The 13,127-nt window shown below is 39.6% G+C and overlaps 1 protein-coding gene across 11 annotated transcripts in view; it reads right to left on the reverse strand.

The window, feature by feature from the left end:
- Nucleotides 1-4,184: 4,184 nt before the first annotated feature.
- Nucleotides 4,185-13,127, reverse strand: part of CTBP1 (C-terminal binding protein 1) — a 583,387-nt gene continuing 574,444 nt past the window's right edge. For 10 of the 11 annotated variants that reach the window (XM_063457648.1, XM_063457656.1, XM_063457650.1 and 7 more), the window contains 2 exons: nt 8,864-8,981; nt 4,185-4,506 (listed from right to left, as the gene is read on the reverse strand). In XM_063457648.1, coding sequence (XP_063313718.1) covers nt 4,320-4,506; nt 8,864-8,981 — 305 coding nt within the window. In that variant the 3' untranslated portion in view covers nt 4,185-4,319. The remainder of the gene's footprint in view (nt 4,507-8,863; nt 8,982-13,127) is intronic. The other variant, XM_063457649.1, reaches the window with a different exon arrangement.

Below are 13,127 nucleotides of genomic sequence, written 5' to 3' on the forward strand. Positions count from 1 at the left end.
ACATCTTTTCCATCACTATTGTGGCCAGAAAGAGTCCCTGTGGGTTTTAAAATTCGCCTGCCTATTGAAGTCTATGGCGGTTCGCTCGGTTCGCCCGTTCGCAAACATTTGCGGAAGTTGGCGCTCGCCGTTCGCGAACGGAAAATTTTATGTTTGCGACATCACTATTTCTCAGACAGTATCACAATGTCATAGTTGCAGTTGGTTAGAAGTCCTGAAGAGAACTGCTGTTTTTTTAACGTGAACACAAAGTTTCTGACCTTTAGCTAATCTGAGAAACAGCGAATAAATAAAGTAGCTTATTGATGGACTATTTATGCCCAAGGGTATTAAGGTGTAAGGAGCTTGCATAGGTAATAATTGTTAAGGGACAGAGGGGGCATAGTGTGGGTAGATTTCAGAGATCTCTTTGAAAGACCCTAAGGGCAGATTCTGGGTATTGCTGGCCATATTACTTGAGGAGGAGTTTTGGAGGTTATATTTTGTTTGTTTTTCAGTTGGGACTTGAATCACGCTATAGAGAATTTGCATACCGCTTCTTTTATTGGGAGGGTTTGAAATAGCCAGTTACAGTGGAGTTAATGGAATTAACTTAAAGTGGTGTACTAAGGCAGGGTTGGGGGGAAGGTGGGCAGTCTGCCCCTAGTGCCACTCAGGGGGGTGCCCATGAGCGTCAGGAGGGGAGCACACTGCACAGCGCTCCCCTCTTGCCGGTAACAGAATGTAGAGTGGCCAGCAGGAGGACCCTGGTAGAGGAGCCTCTTTTTCTCTACCAGGTCCAACAGGAAGTGCTGACAGAGCACAGAACTGCTTCCTGACAGACTGAGTACAGGAAACAGAGGCTCCTCTACTGCAGGCCACCCGCCTCATGTGAGGCTAAGCAGGCACGGGGGGGGTGGGAGGGGGCTAAAGGCAGCACAGAATGGGAGGGGACAAAAGAAGGGCACAGGAGGGGAGTGGGGGTAAAAGAAGAGCACAGGAGGGCAGAGGGCTAAAGGAGGGTTACTACAAACATCATTACTACTTTACTACTTCTGCCAAAATGGTAGGAATCTGTAAGTGCAGCATATTTTGCTTTAAACACTGCCCATCCAGATATTTGCAATTTTGTGCTAGTTACACCCCTGGCAAATGTGTTTTGTTGTGTGTGTGTGTTTGTTTTGAAGTAGTCCTATCAAGTGTTCTATATGTCAATTTGTACTTTTGTTTTAGGACCAAAGCCAATCTCATATTTTGGGGAAATGCTATGGTACACACTACAAGACAGTATACTATGGGAAATATTTCAGGTTATGTAAAGATATTATTTAAGAACAGTGCAGCCTTAGTTAAATTCACACACAGGGTCAGAGCGTGTGCAAATCACGGTTAATCCCAGGGTATAAAATAGTGAAGAGATTACCATTTCCTTCAACAGAATTGTTACAGTAAATTGCAAAGTTGTTGGTAGAGAGGTTGACTGATTCAGGGTAAACAGTGAACCAGAGGTCTTAAACGCGCACATGGCGTTTACCTTTTTTCCAGCTCCAAAACTTTCTGCCTTATACAACATCATCTGGAAGACTTCTTCTCCAGTCCAATGCTCCTCAGAGAAGCATTGAGGATGAGGTGTAAATGCACTGCTCTGAAGAGAAGCATTTGTTCAACTTTAGGTGTTTCACCCTGCAATGTAAACAATACAGCTTCTACAAAACTTTGTTAAAACTACAGGGCTACTGCACCAGACCACTGCATTGAGACAAAATGGTATTTTGTGCTTTTAGTGGTCCTTTCAGATCGCCAAGGCAGAGTACCAGGTTGGGGCCTGCTCCTAGAACCCTAGAAGATTTAGTTTGATCTCCCTGCCTGCTGAAAGAGGACCCATTCAGAGTCAGAGCTCCAGGCCTGGGACCGAGGTGGGACAGAGTCTAATAAAAGTCCCTTTTTTAGAATGAATTCCGCTATAGCTACCTTGGTCAACTGAAACTTATGTGAAGTGGAAATGTGTAGAGGCCATGAGAACGCAACTGTAAAGTGGCATGCCACTCCTCACAGAGCAAGACAACCAAGGGCTTAGAAATGCTTAGAAGTTTTAAAAACCATGCCTTTGGTTGCAGCCTCCATTGCCACATTCCAGCCTCCTGGTAGCAACATTACAAAAAAATTGTTCGTCAGGAGTGTCAAGTAGTTTTCTACAGTTTAGCAATTTCAAACAAGCCTCAAATACTGTGGCTGGAAGGGTGTAGTTCTTAATCAGACCATGGTCCAGTTGAAAGATAAAATCTGGTGGCCATCTAATGGTCTAGTGCAGTGGTTCCCAACCCACTCCTCAAGTACCCCCTAACAGTTTTGGATATAGGGATTACCCAGTTGTGTCTAAGGTGTTTTTAGAACAAGAAGAAAAAAAAAAAAACACCCACTTTGGATACAACAGGGTAATCCCTAAATTCTGGACTGGTAGTGGGTACTTGAGGGCTGGGTTGGGAACCACTGGTCTAGTGCATTTTTCTGCAGCTGGATCTGTTTTAGTGCCCACGCTAGGGGGCCTCAAGATACAATTACACACCATAAATGAATCTACAGTTTCTGTTCGAAAAGGGGGGAAATATTTAAACCCTTAAAAAAGATGCATTGAATCAATGTATGTCTGTGAGAAACATTCAGCGTCTCAATGCAGAGCGTGGAGACGCTGAACATCGGTGCTGCACACAGGAAGCACCTCTAGTGGTTGGCTGACTGTCACAAGAGGTGTTACTAGGCAGTAAAAGGTAGTGTTTACAATAAAAAGCCTGTAGGGATAGGCTATAGACACCAGAACAACTACATCAAGCTGTAGTTGTTCTGGTGACTATAGTGTCCTTTTAATTCCTGGTAGTTTAGCTCAGTGGAGCTAAACGAAAGAGAAAGGCACCTGCTTTGTAAAGACTTCTCATTGAGCTGCATTGAGAGTGATTGGTCAGTCACAAAAAGTCTGGGCAGGGTTAGAAGGGGAGGGTTTGCAAAGGCTACAGACAAGAAATCTGCAGATTTTGCATGCTGTTTTTAGATAGACCTCCAAGTTTATTTTAAAAAAAAATGCATAAATACTTGCATGTTTAAAATTGAGGTTGTATCTACTAAACCGTGATTTTGTTTTAATTGTATTTGGGTAGTAGAGTGTCTCTTTAAATGACCTGGTCAATTTATGATTCCTGGCTTAGCGAATAAACAGCTCTGATTTTGTTATAATACTAAAATGTATATAGTATTCATTTAGATTTTATTCAAATAAATTAATACAGCATAGTATTTGCCTGGGAATTTTATTTCTTTAAAATAATTCATACAAATGGTTACACTCACAAACATGATTTTTAACAAAAAAAAAAAGTAAATAAAAAAAATAAAAATAAAAATATTGCTAGCCTACCACATTACCAGGAAGGAATCGATGTAGGCAATGAAATGTTACTACTTTCCAGCAGTGTTTTAAGTTCCCGCATACCACCAACAATATATACTTGTAACTGGTGACAAGAAGCAGAATGTTTGTTGGAAAAGAAATTCTTATACTCCTCAAAAATTTCTTGGTATATTGTGATTACCTGAAATAATAAATTCATGCTAAAAAAAAAATGAATAAAAAAAAAAAAGGGGGGGAAAAATTGTTTTAACTAAATTAGTTAAAAAATATATATATAAGACGAGCAGGTAGAAAAAAAAAACAAAAAAAACAATGCACTGTGTGGTTTAGAAAGAAAACACGGGAAATGTATTATCCTGAGAAGTCTGCCAACTGCCTTCTTAATTGGGCATGTTTCAACATATAAAAGAAAATATTTGTATTTTTTTTTATTTCTTTTTTTTTTGTAGCTTTTTATGTTATCTCAAAAGTGGTTTGCTGAATGCCTCCCTTATGCTATTCCCCTGTTGATAGCTATGCAAACAAACCCTTTTAAATGTTCTAAAAACTGTACACAGACAAGTACATTCATGATATAATTAACTACTAACTTCTGTTGCTTTAACAAAGGACCCAATAGGACACAGAACAGTGAAATCAGTCCACGGGACAGGGACAAACTACATTTTTATATGGAGGGCAAAATGTTCCCAAAATCCTCTCTTCTTCTCCAATAATATTGTATGTTTGGACCAATTTCTAAAAACAAATCATGGTCTGGTTGCAAGTTCAGATTTTTTTTTTTCCTTTTTAATTTTGTAAATTATTTTATTTTTTTGCCGCTCTTCAAAATTCTGATTATGCTTTTTTTCTCCATTTTTTTTTCCTTTCTTCTTTCTCAAACAATCTCTGGCATTCAGTTTGCAGATGCAGTGAAAGAGCTTCTCTTTTATAAGGGCTACAACTGGTCACTTGGGTGGTCTCTGTCAGCTTCTGGTTTGACTGTTTGGCCAGGAGAAGGGGCGTGCGGTGGGTGAGCTACTGCAGGGTGGCCATGTGATAGGGGCATGGCATTTGGTACTATTCCTTCTACTGCTGCCGGAATGCCCGCAGATGCCACACTTACAACACCTGGAGGGTACCTGCTGGGAAGAAGAGGGGAGGTGGTTACATTATTTTCATAACAAAGCATCCTGCTAATTTCGTTTTTCAAGAGCTGTGTGTTAACAAAGCAGGGTTCTCCAAACTCTGGCCTTCCAGATGATGCTGAACAACAAGTTCCATGATTCTTTGAATGAAAGAGAATCATGGAAGTTGTAGTTCACCAACATCTGGAAGGCCAGAGTTTGAAGAACCATGTGTTAAAGACATTAGCTTTGTTTTCTGGAAACAGAACACATTTTTTTATTTTATCTACAAAATTGAGTTTAACTGTGCCTTTAAGAGCAAGCAACATTTGTGGTCTATATAAAAATATATATATATAAAAAACAAAAAACAAATATCAATTTTATTGAAATTTCTTATTTTGCTACATTCCCTTAATTATTAGTAAAGGGTTTATTTTCTACACCAAGAGTCATGGTCATGATGTAATTGAATTACTTTTCAGTACAGCTCTTTTCTATTTAGAATTCTTTTTTTTTTTTTAATTCAATACTTATCTCTCTAATTTGTTTTAAACAACAGAATACCCGACTGAAACCAGGCACATGCACACAGAAAAACACAAAAAAAACGGAATCCCCACAGTTGCTGTCAAAGACCTGCCTTAGGAACAGTGTCAGAGCAGCAGGTTTTCCGAGGGAACAAGCAGATATTCTAGATCGATATTCCATAACATTAAATGCAGACCTAAATCTTTGTAATTATTGAATATTAAAGCGATTGCAAAAATGTATCTATAGAACAGAAAGTGTTGCTGAAGGCTACTGCCTGTTTGAACAGGCATAAATGTAATTTTACAGGAAGGAGTGAGATTTAAACCCGATAAATGACTAGATAAGAAGCCCTTATATAGTCACCTAATCACACACTGGGCTCTATTTTAACTGTGTGACACTTATGGATAAGACAAACAAATGGGCTTGCATGCACAGTCATTTTCAAGGCAGCTCTGCATGATGGCATTTTACAGCGACAGCAGAAGGGTTCCATTCTGCACAAAGTCTATTAGCATTTCTAAACATGTAAGTGATCAATTCAACTGTTATCTCAAGTTGCAGTTACATGTGGAGGTTACAACTCTGGCACACGCTATGCAGTAAATCCCATTTACACGGGAAGAGTGCAGAGCCGAGTGATAATACTGCACAGGCAAGTAAAGATAAGAGCGAAAATGCCACGAAAAATTAATTCAAATGGGATCAGCTGAGAGCTGTTCGGGGGAGATTTATGCCTGCAAGACGCCGCTCGCTCCCAATCTATACTTTACAATTAAGGCAAGGAGAATCACTGTTACGGTTCAGGGGCACATTGTACGTTTGGGCCTGGCACATTCCTAATCCAGAACATACGCTCTTTATAAAGTGAGTAATATGGAACCAAGGCACTTCTACTGCTAACATTTTAAAAGGTGCTATACAGAGTTATATGTTGGGTACTAGACTAGAATGTAAGCTCATCTGAGTAGAGGCCTCATCTCCCTAATGTTCTTGTATCATTTTGTAATGGCATCACTTATGGTTGAAATGTCACCCTTTCATAAAATTGTAAAGCCCTGCGGAATAGGTTGGCGCTATATAAATACCAATAATAAAAATAAAAAAAAGCGTGTGTTTATAGCAACATTTTACTATATGCCAAGAATAGGCTAGAGTTTTTTTTTTAATTCTATGATTGTGATGGGTTCATCGGATACATAGAAATGATATCTAAAAATTAAAAAAAAAAAAATGAATAAAGCACTCAAGGAAGTGTCATCATGGCATGGAACTCTGAGATTAACTTTTTTTTTTTTTTTTTTTTTTTAAGCTTGTCCGATATCTGCACCAGAGCATACAGACCAAGGGCGCAGAGGAATATTTATTTTTATTAATGCTGAATTCTATTTCACAGCTGCTGGGGTGCGAGAGATTGGAATCCACACAGATACACAGAGCCACACTGCTACCCCTAGTATGTTTACAGTGCAGTACATACATGAGATAGATGGAGTCACACTCTTTTGAGGCTGCCATCATTAGCACTTTCCCTCTCCAATTACAGATATGCTTGGAGAGGTGTTAGGGAGATACTCAAATAGCTGGAGAATGGCATTTGGCTGTCCAAATTGAGCAGTTTTAACCCTATATGGCAAGGTACTCTTTAACCCAAACCCCCAGACAGAAACCAGAGTAACAGCATTTAAAACTAGTCACTCTGATGCTGCACCCAAGTTCACCTTACCCTCCAAGACCCAAATGCTAATGCCACCCCCTGTGCTACTCTTACCCCTCCCGCCACACCCCCTTCTTTCCTATTGCAAAGACATTCCAGCTGCCTCTAAGATACTGTTTGGCTGCAGCTATTGTCAAACTAACCTCCCTGCTAAATAACAAGTATTTGAAAATAGTAAAGACCCACCCGGCTCAATCAGATTGCAATTTGGTTCATAAAGAATAAAGTGAATTTCAGGGGGGGTTTATTTATTTATTTTTTTCAAGTGCCAATTTGAAGAGAATGGCGCCAATCAACTGTGACTAAATATGATACAGCAAGCTTATTGTTTAGTGAATAAATCCTAGAATCTCCCTAAGTAGCCACCCGTCCATCAAATTAGTACCCATAGAGAGCCAAAATTAAGTATGGCAACCAGGAGCGTGACTGTGATAATGGCAGTCAGCCCAGAGTCACGTTTCACTGCACAATATGGTAATAATGCCAATGTGACGACACACGGTGCAAAGTAGAGTTGAAACCATGTCCTGGCTGCTGAAATAAAAGCCTCTATTATGGGAAAGTAATACCACTGAGACATCGCAATAAACAATGAGATTGATGGCCAAGTGGTTTATAAATGTCTACAGAACATGTTAATAGTATTTCCTAAAACATTCTACACTCTGTATGTCTGATATTAAATAGTTTCATTCAAAAATGATGGTGAGAGGGCTACAGTTAATGTTCATTTAGTATTGAGGTAACACCGGAACATTCGTATCCCGGTATCCCATACGATTTGTCCTTAAATCCTGCCCCACTATCATGGGAAGATGCAGAAATAAATAACATCGGGGGTGACAAGTTTAGCTATAAACATGTATACCAATAGTTAAAACAGACTGGTCACCACACTGTAACTTGAATCCATAAATCTGAAAAATAATTGGAATATTCAGGTAACACTACATGTGTGGCATTATTAACCTGAACACTCTTTTCCTGTATCTTGGGATTAGAATAAAATTTCTATTATGCAATGCCCGGCCAGAGGAGGAGGCTTGATAAAAGAGTCTGCAGGTCAATCACACACAATACCAGAAAAAATCTGCACCCCTAGTATAGTATAATGGAAATAAACCAGTGCAAGAACTCAAATATACGAGCGGATCTGTATTTTATACCTCCTATACAATGGCATAGAATTAGACAACTATGTAACTATATGTTGTGGAATATTTAGCTTCTAAAAAAGACTAGAGTCCATCAAGTTCAATAACAAAGCCCATTATTTTATGCTGTTAATCCAAAAACCCGAATGTAGCCACTTTTCAATTATGCCCAATAATTGGGGGGGGGAAATCCTTCTTGGTAATGGCAATCAGATTTCTCCTTGGATCAAAAACCTCTTTAAACATATCAATTATATCCTTGAACATTCTGTTTAAACATCCCTATCAAATGTTTATATAAAATATACTTTTTGAATAAACATTCTATAATGAGCTTAGCAACTCGTTCTTCAAACAGAACATGAAATAAGCAAAAATATAAATTCTCAAAACACCTAAGGTATAATCTCTGCTCTTCTGCTGTAATGACGTTATAGTGGACATTTACCAAAAGGCATCAGTTCCAGTAAGTTTTGGGTACTGGCTCAAGGGGTAAAACACCACTCCAGTGCACTGTAGTGGTTATGGTGCCATGTGTGTCCTGGCGCCATCCTGGTTTGATATGTCTGTTTTAACATTTAACTCGCTGGCTGACATCCCACTTCTCCAGCTCTGAGAAGGCCACATACAGGGCAGACACCAGCAGGGCACAGATAAGAGTCAAACTATGTTGGTTTCACAGATTACACTAGGGTGGCACCATGGCCCCCTGCCACCATAACTACAGCAAGATGTAGTGCTTATTGTGCTTGCAATGTTCTTTTTAAGAACCACAGGACTAGCAAAATCCAGGAATGCACTTCATCAATGGCATAAACAAGTCATGCCGTTTGCCAGATTAATCAGGGTTGCACTTTAACTAGCACTCAGGAATAAGCGTCCCAAATCTTGGCTGTGCTGCACAGCAGATGGTTAAATACATTGTATTCCGAGTGTTTTCGTTTTCAGCATAGGACTGATCTCTGTTTACCTGTAGGCTGCACCATTAAGCTCTGGATGAACAACAGCTGGATCCATGTTGGCCCAATGTGTTGCTGCAGTTAAATGCTCCTTATTAACACAGTTTTTCAAGCTGTCGGGAATACGCCCTGTTAAACACAGAAAGAAAAAAAAAAAAAAAAAAACACACTATGAGATATGGCACACTGAATGTAAGGCACTGCACAGATTAACCAAACAGATTCAGGGGGTCTAATCTGTAATAGATTAGAGACTAGAATATTGCCTGCTTTTCTTATAAAATCAAATGATCATGAGTTTTACACATTCTTTTATAATAAAAAAAAATAAAAAAATGATGCTTTGTTTTTGAGAGAGGGGATTTTAAAAATTCACCAGTCACCACTGGATTACGCATTTACTCTACTTATTCACATCCAGAGCTTTATTCACTAAATGGAAAGATGTATTCAGTGGATACAGTGGTTTTTTTTTAACCCGGTCTTTTTCAAAATGTTTCCTAGAACCATTCTATGTTTCTATGATACATTTTGAAAAACAAATTGGGTGAAAAAATTCTAGCTAAACAAAACAAAACAAAAAAACAACACTATCCACTGAATACGTTTCCATTTAGTGAATAAATCTCGGTCTCGTAACTGTTTAACCCAGTGGCGGCTGGTGAAGTTTTAAGACGGTGGGGTCGCAGACTCCTGCCCCAGAATTTTACCCCTCTCTATACAGTACATTCTGTTTCTATGATACATTTAAAAAAAATTCTAGTTAAAAACAACAACAAAAAGGTTTTGTTATATCACAACTTACCACGCATCACTGAATGAACACCCTAATCTCCATAAAAGACTAAGCTTGCAGTGTTCAGAAAACATACTGTATTTACTTGTTTGTCTCACCCATGTTTGCTTTTTGAATCCCTTTTGTGAACTGCATTAAGGTCTGCTGCGTTTGTGGGTGTTATATAAATGGTAAATAGAATAATAATTAAACTCCAGTCTGTAAATGGAAATGTTGAACCTCCCATGTATGTCATATTAAATTAACTATTGGTTAGGGTTTCTCACTTTGTATAATGGATTCTGGGTTACCTCTGGGCAGGATCACAAAATCAAAAGGGTCCTGAACAAAGCACAATAAAATACATGAACAAAAAAAAATAGTGTACCTCGGGGGGGGAGGGGAAAAACTGGGAAAAGAAACTCTAATAAGAGTGCCATCTTATCACCATATGTTGGGAAATAAAATCAAAAATAAATAAAACAAATTTAGTATATTACAAACGTGGTTCTCTACAACAGGTGAGTGGTCTGATCGGCAAAACAGTAAATAGAAAGTCGTAGAGACCTGTCTCTACAGAGAATCTAAAAAGGTATTCTGATTGTAGTTGTCGATGTGGAATATCATACTACTGGTTGCTGTAGGGTAGCAAAGCAACCTGTTAGGGAATTCTGTAAACCGAAACTAATGCTGGTGTAGATGTAACCCTGCACATGTCTGTGTCAGGGTATATAACTGTAAGACGGCACAGAAAAGTACAGACAGTAAATAACGGGAGGGAGAGGTAACCTAAACTGTTGGTTTTCAGTGTATATGATACAGTAATTATACACTGGTGAGTTCTTTATCAGATAGCATATGGATCTTGGCTATTTCTTCTAACTGTAATAGTAGATGTTAACTGAGCATTAAATTGCAGAGATCAGGTCTAGACTATTAAAGTAATAACAGTAAATATCCTTGGTGCTAAAGTGGCACCTAAAACTAGGTCTTAACTATTAGAGTAATAACTGTAGATTAACTTGGTGCTAAGAGGTCATCCAATGTCTAGACCACCAACTTTTAAAGGACCACTATAGTGCCAGGAAAACACACTCGTTTTCCTGGCACTATAGTGCCCTAAAGGGGGGCCCCACCCTCAGGGACCCCCTCCCGCTGGGTTCTGGGGGGAGGAAGGGGTTAAACTTACCTCGTTCTCCAGCGCCAGGCGGGGAGCTCTCCGCCTCCTCTCCTCCTCTTTGGCTGAATGCACATGCGCGGCATGAGCCCCGTGCACATTCAGCCAGTCCATAGGAAAGTTATTAATGCTTTCCTATGGACGCTGGCGTCTTCTCACTGATTTTCACAGTGAGAAGCGCAGAAGCCCTCTAGCGGCTGTCAATGAGACAGCAACTAGAGGCTGGATTAACCCATTTGTAAACATAGCAGTTTCTCTGAAACTGCTATGTTTATAGAAAATAGGGTTAAACCTAGCTGGACCAGGCACCCAGACCACCTCATTAAGCTGAAGTGGTCTGGGTGCCTATAGTGGTCCTTTAACCCCTTAAGGACACATGACATGTCTGACATGTCATGATTCCCTTTTATTCCAGAAGTTTGGTCCTTAAGGGGTTAAGTATAAGGTAAAGAGATTCGCTAATGTAATATTTAGACAAAATTGCCTGAGTCAGCTATGCATACAATTGCGGTACAAGATTGCCCCACTGGTAATGAGACACTGGGTCAAAAGGTAAAAAGGTCTCTGAATCTCTACCTAAACCCTTACGCAGTGAGCTAAAGACAATGCTGGAAAGATGATTGAAAAAAGTTTAGTTAGCAGTGATGCCTGAGTTGATGGCGAGTAAATTTCTAAACTCCATGATGATGTAAGGAACTAATGCCTCAAAGTTCTAACACTTCCCTCCCTTGCCTTCGAGGGCACCTATACCTAGTCCCACTGAGGTGAAAAAGTACAGAACCCTAAAGTATTAAGCATTATCGCTTGATAAAGATCAAGGTGAACATGAACAAAATAAGATGAAATAAACAAAAGCGCGGTAGCGAATCGGTGTGCTGTCAAAAAAAGATTAGCACTAACAAGACCCCTACGCACGCGTTTCACCTGACCTGGCTCATCAGAGGGGAACCAGCCGGTACAGAAATTTGCGTTAAAATATGGTAATGTTGATTCTCATTAGTTCAACTGTTCAACTTAAACTTTATTTCTATTAAAATATTTGGATTAACTGAATTAACGATCATGAATATGACCCTGACTACTATACTCCCTTAATTACGTTAGACTGCCTTTTCTACCAAAGCCAGTCTACCATCGTTTCCACTCCTCCTTCCACCACTGTAAGGGGTTAATTCTCTAGCATTAGTTATTCTCCGCCCAACAGGGGGTGCTGAATAACGTCACTATTGACCATTCATTCAGACACTCAATAGCAGGAGCTTCATCAAGTCATTAATTACGTTTTTCAAACCATCCAATGAGATATCTCTTTGCCCTGGAACCAATGAGAATCAACCTTACCATATTTTAACGCAACTTTCTGTACCGGCCGGTTCCCCTTTGATGAGCCAGGTGGGGCGAAAAACGCGCGTCAGGGGTCTTGTTAGTGCACTTATTTTTGACGCACACAGATTCGCTACCACGCTTTTGTTTTTTATTTCACTTTATTTTGTTCATGTTTACCTTGATCTTTATTAAAGGGACACTCCAGGCACCCAGACCACTTCTGCCCATTGGAGTGGTCTGGGTGCCAACTCCCACTACCCTTAACCCTGCAAGTGTAATTATTGCAGTTTTTTTAGACAGTAGACAGCCACTCTAGTAGACAGCCACTAGAGGGCACTTCCTTGTCCACAGCACAGAAAACCTGTACTAGAGCGTCGTTGGACGTCCTCACACTGTGTGAGGACCTAGTTTCTCATTACTAGTGGGGCAATCTTGTACCGCAATTGTATGCACAGCTGAATCAGGCAATTTTTTCTAAATATTAAATTAACAAATCTCTTTACCTTTTTACTTAAATGTTGGTGGTCCAGACATTGGATGACATCTTAGCACCAGGTTAATCTACAGTTATTACTAATTGCCAAGACCTAGGTTTTAGGTGCCGCTTTAGCACCAAGGATATTTACGGTTATTACTTTAATACTCTAGACCTGATATACGCAATATACTGTCCAGTTAACCCTTAATACATCTACTATTACAGTTAGCATATGGATATTGGTCATTTCTTCTGACAGATCGAGAACTCACCAGTGTATAATTACTTTTATCATGTACACGGAAAAACCAACCGTTTAGTTTACCTCTCCATCCCTCCCGTTATTTACGGTCAGTACTTCTCTGTGTCGTCTCTTACGGTTATATACCCTGACACAGACATGTGCAGGGTAATATCTACACCAGTATTCGTTTCGGTTTACAGAATTCCCGAACAGGTTGCTTTGCCATATTGGCAACTACGATCAGAATACCTTTTCTTAGATTCTCTGTAGAGACA

The sequence above is a fragment of the Pelobates fuscus genome, chromosome 6 (assembly GCF_036172605.1).
Source record: "Pelobates fuscus isolate aPelFus1 chromosome 6, aPelFus1.pri, whole genome shotgun sequence".
NCBI classification, from domain to species: domain Eukaryota; kingdom Metazoa; phylum Chordata; class Amphibia; order Anura; family Pelobatidae; genus Pelobates; species Pelobates fuscus.